We start from the raw sequence: 22,046 nt of genomic DNA on the forward strand, positions 1-22,046 counted from the left end.
ATAATAAGGTCAGAAAACAAAGGGTAGAAACTGGTAGCCCCACGGACATCACAACCTTCTAGTCCCAGTAAACATGTAATTCCTATTCTGATCATCTCGGAGTGTGTGCACATGCCGTCGAGCCGCTGCGAGGCCTGGCGGCCCTTCGAATGAGGAGCGTGCAGTGTCCTGTCCTCAGCAGCCCTGCTCAGCTCGTGTCCTCCCGCCTGCGGCTTCTTGCATGGTGTCGAGCCATCTCAGAGTGGTGTTCCTCTTTCCCCACTGCTTTCTATTTTCCCAGCATTACTGTCTTTGCCAAAGAACCTGCCTTCTCATGACTCATCCACGTCGGACAGCTTCAGCTTGGTCATTTGTGTGGCCAGCAATTTTCCAGGCTTCATTTGCTCCAGGGCCCGCTCGTCCCTCTTCCTGGTGGTCCAGGGCCTCCACAGAGCTCTCCTCCAACACCCCATTTCCACCGCATCTTATTTGTTGTATTAGCAATAATCACTGTCCAATTTTCCCATCTGTACATCTCATTGGAAATAGAGGGATGTGAGTGATTTTAGACTTGGTTTTTAATGACACATCTTTGCCTTTGCTCGTCTTCCCTGGCTCCTCTGCTGCTGTCCTCCCGGTCCTCGGCCGGTCCTCGGCCTCTCTCGAGCCTCTGGCTGCAGTCTGCGTTGGAATTGATAACGACGGAACCAAGATAAGCAACATCTTTAACAGTTTCAGTGTCTTCATTGTCTACGTTAGGGTCAATTCAGGATTTGGCACTGTGTCTCTGAGGCAACTTTGAGTTGTTTCACTTAATAGAAATTATTTCTAATCATTCCTTGTGACTGTAAAAATCTGTGAATTGTAAGATGTCAATTTGAACGTTCAATTTAAGTATTTCTTACTGAGGACAGAATTCAAATATAAAAAATTTCATGTTTAAAATAAGGTAACACAAGCAGAGCTAAATATAGCTGCTCTAGATTCTTGTACGAGATAATCTTTTGAATCCCAATCAGCAAAAAAAGGTGAGAAAGAAAGGTTCCTGGCAATAAGGTTATTCACTATTACTCTTAAAAGTGGATTTAAAATTTCCCAGAAATAATTCTAGCTTTTGTCTAAGAGAAACTTCTCAATGAGAACATCTTAGACTCATTAGTTAATACACTATTTTACCTCTTTGTTTAAATTTAAATATATAATATGGTTACTCTGGATAGAAGCAGAAGTTCTTATTAAATTGAAGACAAAGGGGATTTTTATAATGGAAATTCTCCAGGTATCCCTCCCTTCGAAGTCATTTTGGTAATATTATAGAGCTATTCCCATGAAGCTCTACCATGACTTAGTTAATACGATTGACTGCAAGATTTAAATGAGAATGCATTTGCAAATTTGAGTGGGGATTCTCCTTTAGTGGGTTTATTTTATGCTCCTCATGTCACTATCTTTCCCAGGAGAAAACCCAAACAATTTTACTCCTTGGTCTCAATAGATCGTTCTAAAATTGTATTTTTGAAATCCAAGCCTTTGAAGTTTACAATCTGACTCAAAAGAGTAACTTCTTACACCCAGAACTGTTACTTGGTGAGCAAAACAGGACTTGGGCTGCTGCTGATAGATTGTCTCCTTCATGCAGGACATCATCATGTCTTCAGATTTGTTATTGTAGACGGTGATGCGCTTCCAAATACGTCTTCATGCTCCCAGAATGCCCTGAAATGATTGGGAGTCACATACTCAGAGGTCGTCTGTGTGGTGGTTTCCTTAAGAAAGCTGGATTTGCCCTGGCTGGTTTGGCTCAGTGGTTGAGCATTGACCCATGTGCCAAGAGGTCACGGGTTTGATTCCTGGTCAGGGCACATGCCCAGGTTGTGGGCCTGGCTCCCAGTGGGGGCGTGCAGAAGACGGCCAGTCAATGTTCTTTCTCATTGATGTTTCTATCTCTCTCTCTAAAAAATCAATAAAAAAGAAAGAAAGTTGGATAAAATTAATCAACCATGAGAACCAAAATGTGATTCCAAGTCAACATGCTAATCCATGGTGGTTTCTGTTGAGATTCACATCCCATTGGGACAGCCAGACACAGTTTTGTAATTGTAGCAGAATAAGCCAACAAACCCACCAGAAGCCGTAAAGCATAGCTAAGCTGCCAGTACCCCCTCTTCCCTAATCATGTGTTTAATATAATACCATTCGTAAGTTTAAAATAAAATTCAGTTACACGTTCCCATTGACCTTTTTCTACTTGAGGCAAGAGAAAGCATTTGACATAGTTCCAGACTATTTGTAGCTTTGTGGTTTCAACATCAGAAATATTTCATCCTTTAGTTCTGGAGAGAAGAATGCATTATCCGCATGGTTTCTTTTAATGTGTTGCCTTTGGAGTGAGGAAGAGTAATGGGGTTGGCTAGAATATACCTGTAAACAAAGACTTCAGTGAAAGAGTCAAGGTTGACAACTTTGTGGAGGTGTCCAAAAGATAGTGGGGTCTTCTCCATCAGCTCATCCCAAAGTGCTGTCGTTGATCATAAGGACAATCAAATCAACTGACACCCCAGATCCTCAAGTATGTTCTTTTAGGTGTTTATATATTTAAAAAAATGGATCTATCTGTGTTTTTTAATAAAAGGTTCAATGGAATTAATTTCTCTATTGTCCTTAACCCGGTAAGTGAGCTGTTAATAATAAAGTGGCTTTCTGTGAAATAATGAGGTGCTGGAGATGGACAATTTCAGTCATGAGAATGGGGTCGCTTACAGTCTCTCCACGTTGCCCAGGGTGTCCTGGCAGGCCGTCCTTCCCAGGTGGTCCCTGAAATCACAGACATAAATGCCACATGTTATCAACATTTATGACTTGTTTTATAGTCTAGGGTAATACGTTCGATAATTTTCTTATATTTTCATTAGTTATCATATTTTGATCTCCTGTTGATTTTATATATGGTAATATATGTATATATCTCTTTAGTAAAATTCTATCTGAATTAAGACCAAGAGGAAATTGTATAACCCTAACCTAAACATTTTAAATTTTTTCATTAGTATTTATCTTTCTAAAAAAAATTATATGTGTGTGTGCGTGTGCGTGCGTGTGTGTGTATGAGTGTGTCTCAAATATGTTAGTTCTTTAATACTTGAAAAATGAATATTTTGCCCTCTTTTTGCTGATCTGTTCCTAATCCAGTTTCTGGTCCATCGAGACTTGAGTACGAGAGAAAGACAGTGCCCTCTAGTGGTGGTCTGAGCTTCTAATGGACAAGAAGGAAAAGAAGCACAAGCTATATTATAAACAATGGCACCTGACCTCTCCATTGCCTCAAGTAAAAGAAACAAGTACTATGTTCAGTTTTGGAATCATCAGGACCAGTTTTTCCCAATAGGTTTTCTCAAATGTTCACGGAAACATAATGTCTATTAAGCACTGGAGAGCAAATGTGCTGTGCTATCGCTTCTTGTGAAGGATGCTGTCTTTGTCATGACTGAGGAAATAAATGAAGCAATTAACTAAGTACTTAAAGTAAACAACTCTGTGAGGTTCCTATGTTTTAGACGCTTAGTAGAAATAGATTGCTTCTTTAGTCTGCATTATGAATTACTCATCCTAGTCAGAAACCATTATAAGTATCAAGTTTACATTTCCAAACATGTTTAATAGATATAGGCAGAAATATTCTTGCCCTTCTGGATAAATGAAGAAAAATGATCATTTTAATAACAACATTTTAATGATAACAAGTCTACTTCTTATGATATGTTAATGATTTAAACAGATCTCTTTATTTGTTTAAACAAATACATTACATACATAAACTTATTTTCAAATATAATTTTTTTTATATTGAGTTGCAATAAAAGGTTAGTCTGGAAATAAGCTCATTTTCCCAATCACATTCTTCCACTGGAAGGAGCCTTGTTGTAGCCTGGCTGCACACCTCTGGAAGGTGGCTCCCTGGTCTTGCCTCGCACCAATCTGCTCCCTAATCCCTTCCTCACTGACACACTGGTTGCCAGGTGAACTAACAGCTCTAATTAAAGACTGTTACTAGGATATTTCACAAGATCGTGGCTTGCTCAGAGATTTGCTCCTGTTTTGCAGTGATTCTGATACTATCCTCCCCCCAAAATAAAACTGGAATGTTTTTAACCAAGGCTCCCAAACATTCTTAGATGTCATTTAGCCATTCCTTCTTTCAAAAGCATACCTTGCATATATATCTACATGTCAGGCGCTGGGTGTATAGTAACATAAGATGCCTCTGCCCTCAGGTTAAAGGTGAAACAGCAATAAGTAGTTACTTCCTAGTAGATTTCATGTAGGTTCAGTATTTCAGAACAGTAAATAAAAACAAGTTCTCTGCTTTATCACTGTTTTGATATGTATAGGAATAAATGTGCTATCAACTAGGGGCAGTTGTAAAACTTTTACCTGAAAAACATAGAGGGAAATGCTAAAGATAATAAATATGAGTCGGGCTTCCTTCCCACTGTGCAAAATGCCTCTCAAATGTGTTTTGCCATCACCATAACCAGTTACATGTTTTCTAACAAATCTATAAACACAAAAGTTAAATATCTCAGTATATTTGTTGGTGTGAGAAGTATAGATTACACTTTCATTGCAAAATATCATAAGCTTTTCAAACAGTGGTCTCGGATCTACATGGCGCCACCCTGGGATGAATGCAGCATGATCTTTAACGTCTTTCTGAGATATCCCGAGGGGCAGAGCCAACGACTCCGTGAAGAATTTATTACATTATCATTTTTCTTGATTTAAAGATGTATTCCTGCTATTAAGTGATTACTCCTAAATTACTGTAATAGCGCCACAGTACTATCCAATAAACTAAAGGAGATTAATGACTAAATAACTTCATGGCATTAATTTAAAAATAATAATTTTATTGATCAGCACTGGCGGCTCCTTCGATGTAGGTAGTGAAGGGCAGTGGTAACTAATTCACTGGGGAGAAGGTGTGTGTGCACCGGGGAACCGGAGAACAGACCCTTACCAATGAATGTCAGGGGTTTTCACTTCCCGTTGGCCCTGTTTTCACTTTTCCTCTTCTGTAACTAGAATGTGTCTTGTGACAGTCATGCTATAAATCTTTATCGCCTCAAGTTAAAATTGTCTTTAAGGGGAAACTGTATGCTAACATTGACATGACATCAACACTCTAAACATGATCATCGCGAGCTCTCAATCCATAACCATATTTGTACATGTGTCTGTGTATACTGTACTAATATACACAGAGACACAGAATACACTCTGTGATTATAATGAAGATGAACCAACTACTCTCCAGGAAGAAGAGTTTGGCTCTAACCCTCCACCCAGATTTCTTCCTTCTGTTATCAAAGAGATGAAGGCATTTCTTTCCTGAACATTATAAAAATGCATACCAGACAAATGATGGCTACTTTCATGTCATGCTCTAATGTTTCACTTGCCAGAGAAACAGAGCCTAAAAATCATTTTGTTTTGCGGTGAAAGTAATGTTCCTTAACATTGTCTATGTCTCTCCAACTAGAGTGCATGTTATTCATGTGGCACTTGTACTTCTGACGCTTCTCCGAGACAAAACGCAGGGTCAATGGCTCAAAGTTGCCAAAAGTGCACGGGGGAAGGAACCGAGAGTCTGAGAAAACAGATCAAGTGGCTTCCTTCGACAATAAAATTACACGGCATGAAGGGAAACAATTCCGAACAGTATGTACAAAAATAAATGGTGTGATAATGTCGAAGTTATCCATGGCACTACTTTTTATGTTGCTAAACACTGGTCTATGTGCATGTCTTCAAAATAGTCATGAAAAGAATCTTATGTATACAGTCTTCCTGGAAATGTGTTTTCAATTCCTTCTATGTGAAACTTTTCATAATTTAATACTACATTTGGAACAAAACTGAGACAGTGGGTTACCAACTTATATGCAGGTAATACCAATATTATTCTATCTTTAACATTAGCTATTTGCATTAATCCTTTTACAATGCAATCATATAGATAACACTCTGCTCTTGATATGTTTGCAGTAATAAAATAAAATAATAAAATAAAATTATTGTAAAAGTAAGAGATTTCCTTAACATTTAACATTCAAGTCAGTATTTCACAGTAAATAATTCATTTTCTGAAGATGTGAACTGAAGTCACAGTTGAAAATAACAGTGAAGTAGAGCGTTATTCCAACTCAATAAAAATTGGAGAACATACTTATTTATTTATAAATAATTTCAACATGTTTAAATATATAATGTAATCACATAGAACATGTATTTAAAATTTTAACATCTTAATTTAGAATGTTCTGAATTGTTTCTTTATGCAAAACTTGTATTGAACGCGCCAAAGACCTATTAATTCAAAATCCACATTTTAAAAAAATTATTTTTATTAATTTGTTTTTGTTACAGATGTTTCTCCTTTTTCCCCCATTGACACCCTTCTCCCCATCCCCTCGCCCCATCTCTAGCTTTGTTGTCTGTGTCCATTGGTTATGCATACATTTTTAACAAGATACCAACATAATTTGTTAGTAAAGTCTGCACTAGAACAATGGTTAACGCACTTTGACATTCATCAGAACCACCTGGAGAGTTTTTAAAAGCACACTGGGCCCCTCCCCTGGTTCTGATGAGCTGAGCAGGCTGGGACCAGACACTGCACTTCTAAGAAATCCCAGGAGTGCTGATGCTCTGGTCCAGGGGCCGCGCTTGGAGAACAGCTTCCTTAGGTGATGCTATGGTCTGAAAGCTTGTGTCACCTCCAATTCATGTTAAAACCCTCACCCTCCAAGGTGATGTTATTAGTCAGGTGGGGACCTTTGGGAAGTGCTTCAGTCTTGAAGGTCGAACCCTCCTGAATGGGTTTAGTGACCTGCAAAAGATGCTCCAGAGAGCCCCTCACCCCTCCAGCCAGGCGAAGACACGGTGAGGAGTCTGCAACCCAAACACGGCCCCACCCGACCATGCTGGCACCCTGATCCCCGAGTTCCAGCCCCAGAGCTGGGAGAACAATGCTGTTGTCTGTAAGCCACTCATTCTGTGGTTCTCGTTGTAGGAGCCCACACGGACAAAGAGAGTGCAGAAGTTGATTCTAACTCTCATAAATAAACTGAATAGGTTGCCAAAAAAAGAAAAACAACTAAGCACTGAGCATATCCTATATGACCATGAATATTTAAGTATAAAAATGAAAGAATTCAAATAACTTTGTGAAGATATTTGATGAAGCTCTAAACAAATCTTATAAAAGGGATATGACTCAAGAAGGGTTATCATTACATTTTCTAAGAAGCATGCTAATTATAGAGACAAAATCATATATACAAATAAATACAACTTAATACAAATAAATCTTAATGTGATGTAAATTGTATCAGAATGTTGGTGAGTATTTAGGAAGTGAAATTTTGAAGGACACATTGGATGTAACAATTTTCTTTTTAATTCCTTACCTGAGGATATTTTTCTGCTTATTGTCAGATAGAGGGGGAGAGAGAGAAAGAGAGATAGACAGAGAGAAACATCGACATGATAGAGCCACATGGACTGGTTGCCTCCCGCACGACCCAACCAAAGCCAAGGACACTGCAACCGAAGTATGTGCCCTCGACCGGAATCTAACCCGCGACTCATTGGTCTGTGGGCCGAAGCTCTAACTGCTGAGCAAACCAGCCAGGGTTGGATGTAATAATTTTTTATGCCATCACTAATATTTGTTCCAGTAGAGGAGTAGTTGAGAGAATAATATTCAGTGTTCTAGTGTTTGATAAACTTAGAATACTTAATAAGATACGATTACATTATATACAAAAATACTTGCTAAACATCATAAATTGAAAATATCTATAGTCCTTGACATTAACTTCAATTTTGCTCTTATAAGAATTATTATCAGTATTTGTGTCTAAAACTATTTAAATATAACCTATGACTCTCAAAAATTTCAAAACATTCTCAAATGCAGAAGGAGAGAAAAATTCGCACACTTACAGGAGGGCCTTTTGGTCCCGGGAATCCCACTGGGCCCTGAGGTCCTTGGGGGCCCTGAAAAGGAAGGCGAAGGGAAATTGAAGAGCATGTCTTACAACACATCTTGTACTCTGCAGTGCACGTCCGCAGATAAGACACAACACAGCATGTAGCTTCTGCACCATCTTGGCAGAAAGAGGCAACACAACAAGATGCTCTGTGCGAATCGAAGAGCAAAATGGATGATTTTCCACACTATTCGGTGCTCAAAACCATACACCAATGTTCTTAACAATATTGTAAATATTCAGAATTCATATTAAAAATGTAAAACATAGATGCACCAAGAAGTTCCACAAATCCTCTATTTTAACATTGGCTAGAAACATCTGAGAAGGATATTTCAATTTCAAAGCCACTAAAGAAAAATTGGTTTTTAAATTGATTTTATAAATATTCTGACTCTAGTCATACAAAACTAAAAGGAAAAGTAATTAAAAAAGAAAAATAGATCTTTTTTCCTCAAAAAAACATATAAGATATAAGATACCTTTAACTAATATCTATACTTAAAATACAAATAGAGACATATATAATAGTGTCAACAATAAAAATAAAGATTATATATATATTACTTTTGAGAATGTCAATATCTTATTTTATTCATGTATAAACTTCTTTTGGAGATAGATGAAAAGAACTATATTGTATAATTCTCATTAACATTCAATCCAAATACACATTTTCAATATAATTCTTGACTTGATGTTTAACTCTATTATTCAACACTCATATTTACATATCTTTAAAATGAATGAAGTAGACATATTGCAATGACTATGTCGGTGGTTGCAAAAGGATTGGGAAAAGATTATCCTTTGTGTGTCCAGAACATAGTAATTATGTTCCTAAAAGGAATACATATAAAATGGAAGATAATATAAATGTCTTAAGTAATATAATTAGGGAAAATAAAAAATGAAGTTTACTAAAAATAGTCTTTAATATGAATTTAGTTTTTCAATTTATCAATTTAGCCTCCCCAAGGGAAATTTCATTACCATTCTTAAGCCGATGATAATTCAGAAATCAGCACACAGTATTGTTACTACCAGCATTTATCTTAAAATCAAAAAGAAACTTCCGAGTTGGATATGTCATAAAACCACAGGCATCACCTGCAAGTACCAAAAACACTGAGTAGATGTTTAGAACTTAAAAATTTTGGTACTTTTATTAAAGTATGAAATAACTATCATCACAACTTAAGAAAATTATAAACATTTTAAATACAAAATTTTAAAAACTAGTATTCGTCTAGTGATGCAGCAAGCTCTATTTTCCTAATTTCTTAAAATGTCATACCTTTGCTTTCTAAATTTTTTGCTGCTTTTCAAATAAAATTGTATTTTGTACTTAAATATCTTTAAGAAAGAAAATTTTTCAAAAATCATTTCTTTGGAAAAAAATAAAAATAAAAAAGTGGGTCTTTCTTTATAAAATTCCACAAAAAAAGTGTCGACATGTTCTCTTTAAATCAATCAAAATACTTTCTAGGTGGGGTAGAAAATACAAAAAGACTTCAAAAATAATGCTGAAACTCAATCAGGATTGCCAGATAAAATAACCAGTGTCTAGTAAAATTTGAATTTTGAATAAACAGTGAATAAGTTTAATATGTCCTAAATATTGCAAGGGACATAATTATATCACAAATTATTCAGTGTTTATGTAACATTCAAACTTAATTGGGTATCTCAGTTCTTTTATTTATTTTTATTTTGTTTTGTTTGTTTTTTGCCAAATCTGGTCATCTGAGACCCAACTTAGTTAGCTGTGTTAACTAAGTCTTTAATAACAAGCATCCCTGAGCTGAAATAATTGAGTATGAGTGATCACATTTAACTGTACAATAGCATATGTTTTGTGATATTATGTCTATCATTCTTCAGTTGTGTAGTCAGATATAACTATATAGTTCATAATAAAAATTCTTTGCAGAGAGTGAGGGTACAGCAGGGAGAAAATGTCATATCAACTACATAGAACACAGGAAATACCTTCTGTATATTTAAAACATGTATAATGTGTTTCTTGAAAATTGTTTCAAGCTTACTTGAAAAAATATATTTTTAGATCAACCTTTACTTTTATTCTCAAAATATACTATTATTTTTTCTTCTTCTTTATTGATTTTAGAGAGAGAGGAAGGGAGGGGGAGAGAGAGATAGAAACGTTGATGAGAAGGAACATCGATTGGCCACCTCCTCCATGCCACCCCTGGGGATCGGGCCCACAACCTGGGCATGTGCCCTGACCAGGGTGCCCTGGCCAGGAATTAAACCAGTGACCTCTTGGTGCTTGGGTCGAAGCTCAACCACTGAGCATACTGGCTGGGCACTATTCATATTCTTTTTTTTTATCCTCACCCGAGGACACTTTTCCATTTTTTGTTCAGATAGAGTGGGAGGGAGAGAGAGAGTGAGGAACATTGATTTGAAAGGGACACATCAAGTGGTTGCCATCCACACGACCCAACCAGGGCCGGGGACAAACTGCAACCGAGGTACGTGCCCTTAGCGGGAACCGAACCCGGGTCTCTCTTGACCGTAGGCCGACGTTCTAATTGCTGAGCCAAACCGGCCAGGGCAACTATTCTTATTCTTGAAGTGTGTTTATAATTACTAGTACTAGTAATCATGCTATTGGGTCACACTACTGTGCTCCAAAATAAAATTGTCAGGACATATGGTTGATCATAAGATTTTGGAAAACACAAGCAACACATGTAACAAAAAGAAGTTTGTGTTTTAAAGGCAAAACTTCTAGTTGTGCTATAATTTTTTAAACGTTTCTACTCCATTTAGTGATTCAGCTATTTTACTTATTTATTTATTTATTTATTTATTTATTTTTAATCCTCACCAGAGGACATTTTTTCATATTTCATTCAGATAGAGGGGGAGAAAGACAGAGAGAGAAACATCGACGTGAAAGGGACACATCGAGTGGCTGCCTCCCACACGACCCAACCAGGGCCAGGGACAAACTGCAACCGAGGTACGTGCCCTTAGCCGGAACCGAACCCGGGTCTCTCTTAACCGCAGGCTGACGTTCTAATCGCTGAGCCAAACTAGTTAGGGCTGATTCAGCTATTTTAATTAATTTTTTTGCTTCCTATCTTTATTGTTGAAGGTATGACAGATGTCCTCCTTTCCCCCACTGACTCCCACATACACGCTCCCAGCCCCTTTCTGGTTTCCCCCGACTATTGTCTGCATCCATTGCTTGTGCATATATGCATTTAAGTTCTTTGTTTTATCTCTTCCCAACCCCCCTCATTTTAATTAATTTAACTGGATCCTCTTATTAACATGACTTGGCCCATAAAATATTTCCAATGTATGTATTATTTATTAACTCAAAATATATAGGATGGACTTTTTTTGAGGATAGTTCATCAATAGTGAGACACATTTAATAGAAAGTTTATTTAAATATGAACCAAAGCTGGAAATGACTGTAGTCAAATGTTTATTCTTTTGTCTCATTTACTGACATTTCTGTCACAAATACAAACTTTATTCCAAAAAAATTACCTATTCTCAGTTTTAAGTCATACATTATGGAATATTTCTGTTTTTTTATTTTGTAAAACATCTTTATAAATTTCAAAAATGATATAAAAATATATTTATATAATTGCATAATACTAAAAATAATTATATATTATTAAGAAATGAGTATAATTTCTTTGACAGTAATATACTTTAATATTTAAAATTCTTTCAAGAGATAGCTTTTAAAAATCTGACTACAAAAATTCTCTATTTTGCCAAAAATATAATATAAAAGAAAGAACATGCTCACTCATGTGTATTTAGCTTTATCTTACATCAATTGAAAACCAATTTACTAAATAGTTTTTCTATTTACTGGAATAGGTGTCTTATCTTGATTTGAATGCACACGGACTGCGATTTAACGGCCTCTGTAGCTCCCTCTTGACCAGCACGAGGCTGCTGGCCAGATCCGTAGACAAAATGAGTCGCAATGTGCAAAGTAAAAAAACGAAGAAGACGTGTTACACGCCTATTTAAAACAAAAAAATTATTATGGCTTGAGTTTAAGAGTAACATCATAGGCCAATCACACACATGATTCCTCTCACTTCTGTGACAAAATCAGTAGCACAGAACTTGTGTTCAAAGGAAAGATTAAGCCTTCTAGAGGAGTAAATTAAAGAACAGGAATGTTTAAACTCTCACTAGATTTTGTGGATGACCCTGTATGTGTGTTGCAGACACATGTTCCCTTTCCTAGAAACTTAAACACTTGCAAAGTATGAATGTTTAATTTATATGATGTGACTGTATCATACTTACTCTCTCACCAGGCGGGCCAGGAGGGCCGTCACCACCCGAAGTGCCCTGCCAAGTAACAACAAAAGAAAAAGAAAAAAATCAGTTTAGATTCCCTATTGTAGCATCCCCTCTGGATGCAGAACTCACAGCAAAGCCTGGATGAAATAAGGGCTGAAATACCTTTGGACCAGGCTTCCCGGTGGGACCCCTAGCACCTCTTGAACCTCGAGGACCCTGCACAGGAGAACAGAAGATGAGATTGTTCTAGTGCCAAGCCAATCCAAAGGCACCGAACACATTTATTTCTGGAGAAAGTTATCATGGAGAATTAAATTCAAAATGAAAATTGTGGTTTTCACTGCAGGTACCCACCGTTGGACCGCGCTGACCCCGAGGGCCTGGCTTGCCAGCGACGCCCTGCCAAAGACAGTGCAAACAGTTTCTGTCATTAGCGTGGCACAGGGAACTGTGTCCGCTGAGAGGGGCCCTCATGCAAGGGCACTTATACTAGCACGTCCAGAGCAATATACTTATGCATCGTACCCGGGCACCCTTCTCTCCATTGGCACCTGGGAACCCCGGAAACCCAGTGGAACCCTATAAAAAAAACGAGAATAATGAACAATGAATATGGTAACTAACATTTTTAACCACAAACTAGAAGTCTTTGGGAACAGTGATTCTCACAAGCTGATAGTATTTCAATGAAAAGTTTCATTTTAATATACCATACCAACTCCACTCATGTATTTAAAAATGAACTTACAGGGATGTCGGCAATCCTGGGAGCATGGAAAGTGTGAATTGATAAAGCAGAGTTTTAGTTTTGAACTTTCAGTAGAATAATTAATCAGATGTATCATTTCTCATATAGAAAAGAGCAACAGCAGTAAACCAGTGACCTGTAATTCTCCATACTTGCTTCAACTCTGAAGACGGATTCTGCTTTGCAAGCTTGAGTAATCAAATATCAAAATAAAAATTTTATAAATTCATTTTCCTGGATTAACATTCTGGTATTAGTATACATATCACATTTTAGTCGAATAATTTTATGCCTTTGGAACTGGATCAAGTTATAAACACTAAAATGTCCCTCCACCTTTTCTATTTGATGTCTGAACGTGGTTGGAACTGGCTGAGAGTCTAAGTTGGGCAGCCTGGCTGGAAAATCCTGTTTTGGGGAATTTCAAAGACATAAATTCAAGACTTGTCTTTGTCATGCGTTCACCTAAATGAGATGGGTGTATTATTTATTCTCTTTGAACATAGCTTTTGTGTTTTTCCTTCTGCAAAATGAGGGTGGTCATCCACATCTTACAGGTACAAGGGAATTTGGGGGAGATTGGAAAAAAGGAAGACAAGGTATAAAAATTATAATGATAGATAACAATAAATAATGGCTACTGAATGATTTAATAAGCACAGTGAAAACAGTACATCATTTCATCCACAAACAGCCACATTTTTCAAATGACATATGATATAATTCCCCCATTTTTCCTTGTGTGTATGTCCAGATTTTCATCTGCTCAGAAATTCCTTTGATCAAAACTGAGATTGTTTGCCTCATTATTGTATCATAAAATAGCGCAGATTAGGGTTCAAATCCTTGCTCTTCAACTTGCTAATTATGAGACTCTGGAAGAGGCAAGAGGGGGTGCTTCCAAATACTCACTTTTTTCCTATTTAGACCACTGTATAAATTACATGCAATAATCTGTAAAATGACTGTCAAAGAGTAGAAGGCATTCATATTTTACACTTGCCCCATGTATTCAAGGAAATATAATAAAGCCTTCTCTGACTTGGATACATTTTTTGCTCTTTGCAGTCCATTCATTTGGATTGAATTACCCCTTAAAGTAATGTTTCCTTAGCTGATAAGTGGCTTCTCTATATCAAAAAAATCTGGAGTGACTACTAAAAACAGGGATTGTCAAGTCCCACTCAGACCTTCTGAGGCCGACTCTGATGGCGGGAAGGGAATCTGCATTATTAACAATTTCTCCAGGTCGTATGTACAGAATGCATGACATCCATTTATATTTTCTCCACAAGTCAGGAAAACTTCACGTGAAGCCTCTGGTAGCTGATGTTCAAAACACTAACCCGAACTGCACTTATAAGCTTCTTTTTATGACGCATTTCCCAATGTATCTGATTTATGCCCATAGAGATAACTATGTTCGACCCGAGGACGATTGCTAGGACGCGTAATATTCCCATAATGGGGGAAAATATCTGCAAATTACATTTCTGGAGGGCTTTCAAAGCTCTTTCTCTTTCTCTACAGAGACTCAGATAGATCTACCTGGCAGAGTATTACTTTGTGACTACACTAGGAATTTAATAAGTGCATATAATCAAATATGAAAATAATTTACTTCCATCAAATTTTATTTGGGAACAAATATTCATTTCCGTCCTGAGTAGCAAAGATAAGTAACACATTTAGAGTGACTCCATTAAAACAAATGGCTTGTATCAATTTTATTTTTAATAAATGTATTTTCTTATGTAGTTCCTACTCTAAAAAATGTATAGGAAACAGAAAAAAGGTCCAATCTACCAACTACAGTTTGTAATATGTGGGTACATCATTCTTTTTTCCTCACATGAGGAATTATCATTCATATACTTAATTTCCATGGAAAGGCATTATCTGCTCTCAAATAAAAAAAGCAAACAGAAGGCCAGAAGTCGCAGATTAATGGCCAAATAGGCTCAGTCAATAAGTGTAAAAATATAAAAAACTATGTTAAATGTGTTTTAAATATAAAAGAATCCTTTCTTATAATAGATTTTGCTTTTTAAAATAGCTATCATTTTATAGTTACAAGGCATTGCACCTTTTAAATACCCTCTAAGATTTTGCTAATAAGATACTGGACAAATTATATTGTCTAATTCTAATCTTTAAATGGCTTAGAGAAAATCAGCAGCCAAATTTCACTTTTAGTACAAAAAAAAGATGTAAATCTACTTAAAATTCACTGACTTCCACATAAGAGAAAAATCTGAAGTTATTTTATTTATTTATTTATTTATTTATCCTCACCTGAGGACATTTTTCCATTTTTTGTTCAGGTAGAGTGGGAGGAAGAGAGAGGAACAGAGAGAGAGAGAAACATCGATGTGAAAGGGACACATCGAGTGGCTGCCACCCGCACAACTGACCAGGGCCGGGGACAAACTGCAGCCGAGGTACGCGCCCTTTGCGGGAACCGAACCCGGGTCTCTCAGGACCGCAGGCCGACGCTCTAACCGCTGAGCCAAACCTGCCAGGGCTGAAGTTATTTTTGATCGTCAATGTGCCGATCACTTTTCTTGTTTTAGAACTGAGACACAGGTGGTTTCTGCGCATCTGCCCTGGAGTATCCTATGGAAGTGACAAGGAAGCAGCCGACTGTGCCATCAGTTATGACCCGGTCTCCTGCAATGCTCCATCCACAACCACCCGGGCTCCCTGAGCCCCTCGACATCCAGGCACCCACTGCCGCGTGACTTCCTCTTGTAAAATTATATTTTAAGAGTCATCATTTCTATGTAACAAACTGAAAGGAAACCACTGGTGATTAATTTAAAGTGTTTCTACAAAATGTTGGTCAATAAACTCCCCAAATCAAACAAATGATTTTACCTTTGGACCTTGTCTTCCTGGGTACCCTGGCAATCCGGGAACACCAAGTTTCCCCTGCAGCCAAAAAACATCAGAATAAATTCTAAGTTGCATTAAGTTTAAATGATCATTTTAGTCATTTTTCTAGAAGAACCACATAGCTGTACACTTGAAAGAGAAATGTATAAGTTTTTACCACACTTTCATCACATTTCTTCATCTCAATAGCAGAAATGATGCTTTAGACATGTTTCGAATGTGATGACGTTCACTACTTAATCTGTGTTTAAGTGAAAATGTCCTCTTTTGGGACCTAGAACCTGAGCTAAACATGGTTCTGGAAGTGTTTTTGAACTTATAAGCATGAGTAAAGACAACACCTAAGCTTTTTCAACTGAAAGTTAGTTGATGTAATCAGAACTACATTGAGATCTTATCACTCCAATTGAAGTTTATCTTTTTGATAAAAGTATTTCAATTCTCCCTATAAATATAAAACCAGCATTCATCAGTCATTTACCTGATTCTTATAGAGTAAGTCAAGTTAAATAACTACACTAAGAAATTCTGACCGAATTTTGAGCAGTTTCTTCTTTTAAAAAAGAAATCTGCATTAATAAATATATCATAGAGTTAGAGCTAAATAATGATTTCTGTGGAGTGTTAATTCTGTGGGCACTTGTATGCAAAACTGTGCTATTGCAGGGCAATAGATTACATCTCCATCTACAAAATGCTACAATAAATGATAAATTAGAGTGAAGTCCAAAGACATATAACAAATAGTAAGAAGTTTAAAATACTATACTAACAAAATTGGCCCCCTGAAAAAGTGTTAACTTAAAAAGTATAGACAGAGAGGAAACAAAATAAAATAAATGAATTGAATAAAATATGTGTGTGGAATTTTACTGTGATTCATTTTCCTGAAGACCTTGTGAAAGCACACTTTGTAAAATATCATGTGTATCAAACTCTTAAACATTAGCATGCATATAGTATCATTATTGCTCCTGTATATTCAAACAAAATAAAAATAAGAACTAAAACAAGTCCAGGTTAACGTATACAAAGTTAAAAGATGAGCAGTACTTTATAAACAAAAGTATATATTTTACTGGATAAAGCAAAACAAAAATTGGGAATATAGTTATCATTATTTGAGAGCATACTCTTTCTACTTATTAAAAAAGGTTGCTGTAAGACAGTGTTGTGTTACACAGCCCCAGCCTAATACACTTGTGTTTACAGTGTCTCTTAATTGCTTCATTTTCTCTTGTGCTCGACTGGATCTCAGGTTGTTTTGTACAGAAAATGCTGTACCGGCTTGTAGCCTGGGAGCAACAGGCTGTGTGTAAATCACCTAACAACACACTCCTTTACTAAGCAGCACATGACTATGCGTGGATATGCTTGAAATATAATCCTCTAGATTTCTGACATGGATACTTTAAAATATTTTTCAATACCATGAAGCATTTTCTTCAAGAGCATCTATGAATTTCAAGTTGCTCCCTGACCTTCTCTCCTGCTTGACCAGAAGGGCCGGGATCTCCAGTGGGGCCTGCTCGACCTTTGGGGCCTTCGGGGCCATCTTCTCCTCGCGGGCCTATTTGGCCAACTTCTCCCTGAAACGCAGAGCAACACCTTTTTGAAACTTAAAATATATTAGAGATGGAATGGCAGAGATTACAGTCTATCAAAAAGTCATATTCTTCAACTCCTGGTCTGTCTCCTCATGTTTTATTTATGACAACAAGGCTTGAAAGTGTTTGACTTCATCAATCTTTCCATGAATTAACAAACAACTGAATCCAGTTTGACATGTGACAACCCACAGAAGCTCATGCTACTATGCATCGTATTAAATTAATTTCATTTCATCTGTGTTTCAGAGAGAAAGAAAAAACTAGGAATCAAGATTAGATATGTAGGTGGCAGAAGATACCCCCTGAATTATACCACTTCAGCATACAGACTACTGCGAGCTAAAGGCAACAGAGAAGGCGATACATGCAATAGGTAGGTGATGTGCCACAGAATGGTACACTTGAAACGTGTAATTTTATTAACCAATGTCAACCCAATAAATCTAATTAAAAAAATGTTCTTTGCCTACCCCATAATTGCCTAAAAATAGGACATAAATTTACAGAGGTGTCCTTCCTCCCCTTTCTATCAGAAAGGACAGACACTCATCACTAGGGACAGCAAGGCCCTATTAATCTGGAGCAGGAAGCTGGCACTAGGGACTCTTACAACAACAAACTTTACTGATTAGCCTTTGTCCTGTTCATTTCCCTTTTATGTGCCTTCCCACAGCTTGCAGTCCTAGAAACTCAAAATCCTTTTCCTATGTCTTGTCACTTCTCTGAAAACGCATTGTTCCTTTTCTAGACGCCGTCTAAGCGCGGCCCTAACCACCCCCGTGTTGCTGCCCCCCCGAGAGCCCCCGGCGCGAACGTGAGGGACAAGCTTGCACACGTCTGATTTCCCCTCGCTCGTCTCTGGGCAGCCCAATGTTACAGGCCCGTCAGAGAACCCGTCAGGGTAGTAGGACAAATCACCTTTCCTCTCTGACAATAGCAACTTTGGAAATCACTGATTCAAACATAGAAAACAACTCTCCATGTGAGACTTGGGCTTCGCCAGCATCAGGCACTGGGATACAGAGGCTGTTGGCCCTACCCTGGCAACAGGCTTCACGTGAACTTTAGGAAAACAAAATGTTCTACAATCTTCTTTTTTTCCCGATATATTAGGCACTATGATGTTAGTTATAAAATAAAGATTCCCAATAAAATGTTAATTTACTTTAGGTGACTCACATTTTTGTTTATTTTCTAGATACTCATTACCAGGAAAAAAAAGGGGGTTATTTTTTTTAGTCAAAAATTCAAGACCATATTATAATAAAAATGCATGAAAGTTGCAGATATATAGTTTCCAGGCAGCTTAGCTCACTACACTGAATTTAGAAGAAATCCAATCTTTTAAACAATTGGATCAGCATTTTTTAAAATGTCTATAAACAATAGTTTCTAACATATGTTATAGGACATATGGAAATTTAATGTAATATCTAAAGGACAATAATACTATATTATCTTCACTAAAATTAAAATACCTAATATTTTTATAGAAACCACGTGAGTGATGTCTCACGTAACAAACACACTTTCATGTATCCTGTGCTGGTTTTCAAATGTAAGATTACACAACATATGCACAGCCGGACCGTCCCCTTTCACTTACTCTGTCACCCTTAAGACCCATGTCACCTTTGAATCCTGGAAAACCATCTTCACCCTAAAAAAAGTAAGTAATAAAACAGGTGTTTAATCAGTTGTTTTGATGAATCTGAAATATGGCTATATACAATATGAATATTGATAATTAGTGAAAATTGTCCTGAAAAATGTAAATTCTAGTTGTAAAACTTTCTGTTCCCTATTCTAACTTGATCCCCGGCATCCTTTTGTTTTTCCATAATTAATAAAATAATTTTTAAAATTAGGAAATATTGTACAAATGTGTCCTTTACATTTTCTCTCCCTTATGGAGTAAATAACCATTCTCTTATGACATGTATTCTGTGCTACTTGGGAAAAAATTAAATATTTAAATAATTATCATTTCTAACTTTGGATTCCAAGAACTGTGGACTACCAAATGAAATGCCTTCACCCTTAATTTACCAATTTATACTGAAGATTTTTGTATCGTGCATTTTTTAGTATGTGCTTTAGAAAAATGCTTTCCAGCTTGACTTGTTCTTTATCTAATAATCTCTTCTCAGGTGGAGAGTGAGCAAATTAAAGTTATCCTTTATATGTGAATAGAGAATGCTCATTGACACATCATGTACACAGACCAGCATTGCTGAAACATGGGCACCCTTTAGGCGAAGAGAGGAGAAATTGTGACTATGAAAATATGTCCTACCACTCTCACTGAAATCTAAACTTTTAAGAAGTAGCATCAAAAACAACTTAATTAAGCTTGTAATTTCAGGGAAAAAAATTTAAATTCCTAATAAATCACTATTCATACATTTAATAACGTTGATTGAGCAATTACTCCTTTCAGAGTACTGTGGAATATTTTGACATTTTTATTTTATCAATTAAAAAATAAAAACAAGGTAGAATATTTGCATTAATTTTGGACAGATGGAGTAAAATGGTTGTTTGGAGAAAAGACATGGTGACGAAGATGAAGATGAAGAAGATGATGGTGATGGTGCTGGTGGTGATGGTTTTGAGGCAAAAAGTGAACTGGAGAAGGAGCAATTGGTTATCTTAATTAGTAGTTACAAAATGGATTTGACTTGCAGAGCTTGAGAAAAGGACATTTCCCGCCAGTATGAGAACAGAACTAGAAACACTGACATACTTCCACATCCTGCTGCCCAGATGAGCTCTCTACAACACAGAATGGATCGAATCAATGTTTACTTTACAATACTTCAACGGACTGAAATCGCTAATAGTGACCAAGCTCCCCCTTCCTCTCCCCACCCCTGTGATCTAGCTCTAGTTCACCGTGAAGTCTTTGGGCTTGAATCCCCCCGATACCCCAACCAACACTCTGGGACTGGGTTCCAGGAACTCTGAATCACCTGTTTCTCGATGTGTCCTTCTTGCTTTGGTTACCCCTCTCACACATACTGCAAATCTTCTGCCTTCTCTGTGCAGCTGGTGACACTTGGCCCCTCCTTCAAACTCAGTTCACAATTCTGCTATGAATTTTCCATGACTTAAGCTCTCTGTCCTGTGGGCTCCCACTGAACATGTATTATTTCAACCTCCTTCCCGCTCTCAGTACACGATAGGTCTCTCTCTCTGCTAAATGCTGAAAGACCAAGACTCACGCCTAATTAACTTCTGTATCTCCAGTACCTACTACATTTTTGACCCTCAATAATCATGATATTCCACAAACATTTTCTAAATGAACATTTGGGTATCATCCCTTCCCTGGTGTGAGTTTGGCAAACTATGCAAAGGTCCAGAGAACATCAGGTAATTATGGGTGTACAGGACCTGAACCTGGAAAAGGAACCCTGTCTGGTATCTTACTCAAACCTGAGTATTCTGACTGAAGTTCCCTTTAAGACAGAAACCTGCGGTTTTCGACATTTTGGCCATAAAACCACCTCATAGAATTAGGGTTCTCTCTGCACTGAATGCAATGGGACAAGAGCAGAGGCTGAAAATGGCCACTTAGCTACCTATTGACTACTGTCTTCATTACCTTCTCCCTCGAGAGCAAGGTAATTACACAGTTGCCAAGTTTAGTTTAAAAAGATTACACTCTGTGTCTAAAACTCAGTAACAGTTACTAGGATTCTTTTCAGGCAATGTTGCATGTTATTTTGTTTTTTAAGAGAGAACACAGTGACCTTGATGCTGTTTGTCTCACTTGTGCTTTCAATACATTCACAATTAAAAAAATTAATTATATGACTCTTTTTCTTCTTTTATTGACTTTTAGCGTGACAGGAAGGGAGAGGGAGAGATAGACCATCCCCTGCACGCCTCCCACTGGGGATCAGGCCCACATCCTGGTCATGTGTCCTGACTGAGAATCGAACTGGAGACCTCTTGGTGGATGGGTCCACACTCAACCACTGAGCCACACTGGCCAGGCAATTAGATGACTCTTAAATCTTTAGGTATCCTTACAATAAATAACTTTGTAAAAACAATTGGCACTATGAAATTTTGAGTTTTCCAATCCTAAAATTATCATATATGAATTAATCCTTTAAAAACAAAAACAAAAACACCCAGGGTTGTAGAAGATGGGTAAAAGAGGAATTCACCCACACCACTTGATGTACTGGGCTATGCTACTTGAAGTCTATGGAAAAAAATCTGAGTCAAAACAATAGAGAATTTTAGTCCTTGCTACGTTGCCTTTGGTTAACAATTAATGTTGTTATATAAAAAGAAAATAGTTTTAACTTCCATTTTTATCTCATGAGATAATTGGTTGCTCATAATACATATTCAGAAAAAAACTAATAAATAATATACATTAAAATTCAATAGGATTTATATGATTCTCTACAGAGCTTTAAAACAGGGAGA

General features: G+C 37.0%; 1 protein-coding gene across 4 annotated transcripts in view; it reads right to left on the reverse strand.

The window, feature by feature from the left end:
- Positions 1–22,046, reverse strand: part of COL11A1 (collagen type XI alpha 1 chain) — a 180,275-nt gene that overhangs the window by 65,446 nt on the left and 92,783 nt on the right. For all 4 annotated transcript variants that reach the window (XM_036272170.1, XM_036272168.1, XM_036272173.1 and 1 more), the window contains 9 exons: positions 19,207–19,260; positions 17,472–17,579; positions 15,973–16,026; positions 12,873–12,926; positions 12,702–12,746; positions 12,510–12,563; positions 12,351–12,395; positions 7,987–8,040; positions 2,740–2,793 (listed from right to left, as the gene is read on the reverse strand). In XM_036272170.1, the coding sequence (XP_036128063.1) occupies positions 2,740–2,793; positions 7,987–8,040; positions 12,351–12,395; positions 12,510–12,563; positions 12,702–12,746; positions 12,873–12,926; positions 15,973–16,026; positions 17,472–17,579; positions 19,207–19,260 (522 nt within the window). The remainder of the gene's footprint in view (positions 1–2,739; positions 2,794–7,986; positions 8,041–12,350; positions 12,396–12,509; positions 12,564–12,701; positions 12,747–12,872; positions 12,927–15,972; positions 16,027–17,471; positions 17,580–19,206; positions 19,261–22,046) is intronic.

The sequence above is a fragment of the Molossus molossus genome, unplaced genomic scaffold (genome assembly GCF_014108415.1).
Source record: "Molossus molossus isolate mMolMol1 unplaced genomic scaffold, mMolMol1.p scaffold_m16_p_20, whole genome shotgun sequence".
NCBI classification, from domain to species: domain Eukaryota; kingdom Metazoa; phylum Chordata; class Mammalia; order Chiroptera; family Molossidae; genus Molossus; species Molossus molossus.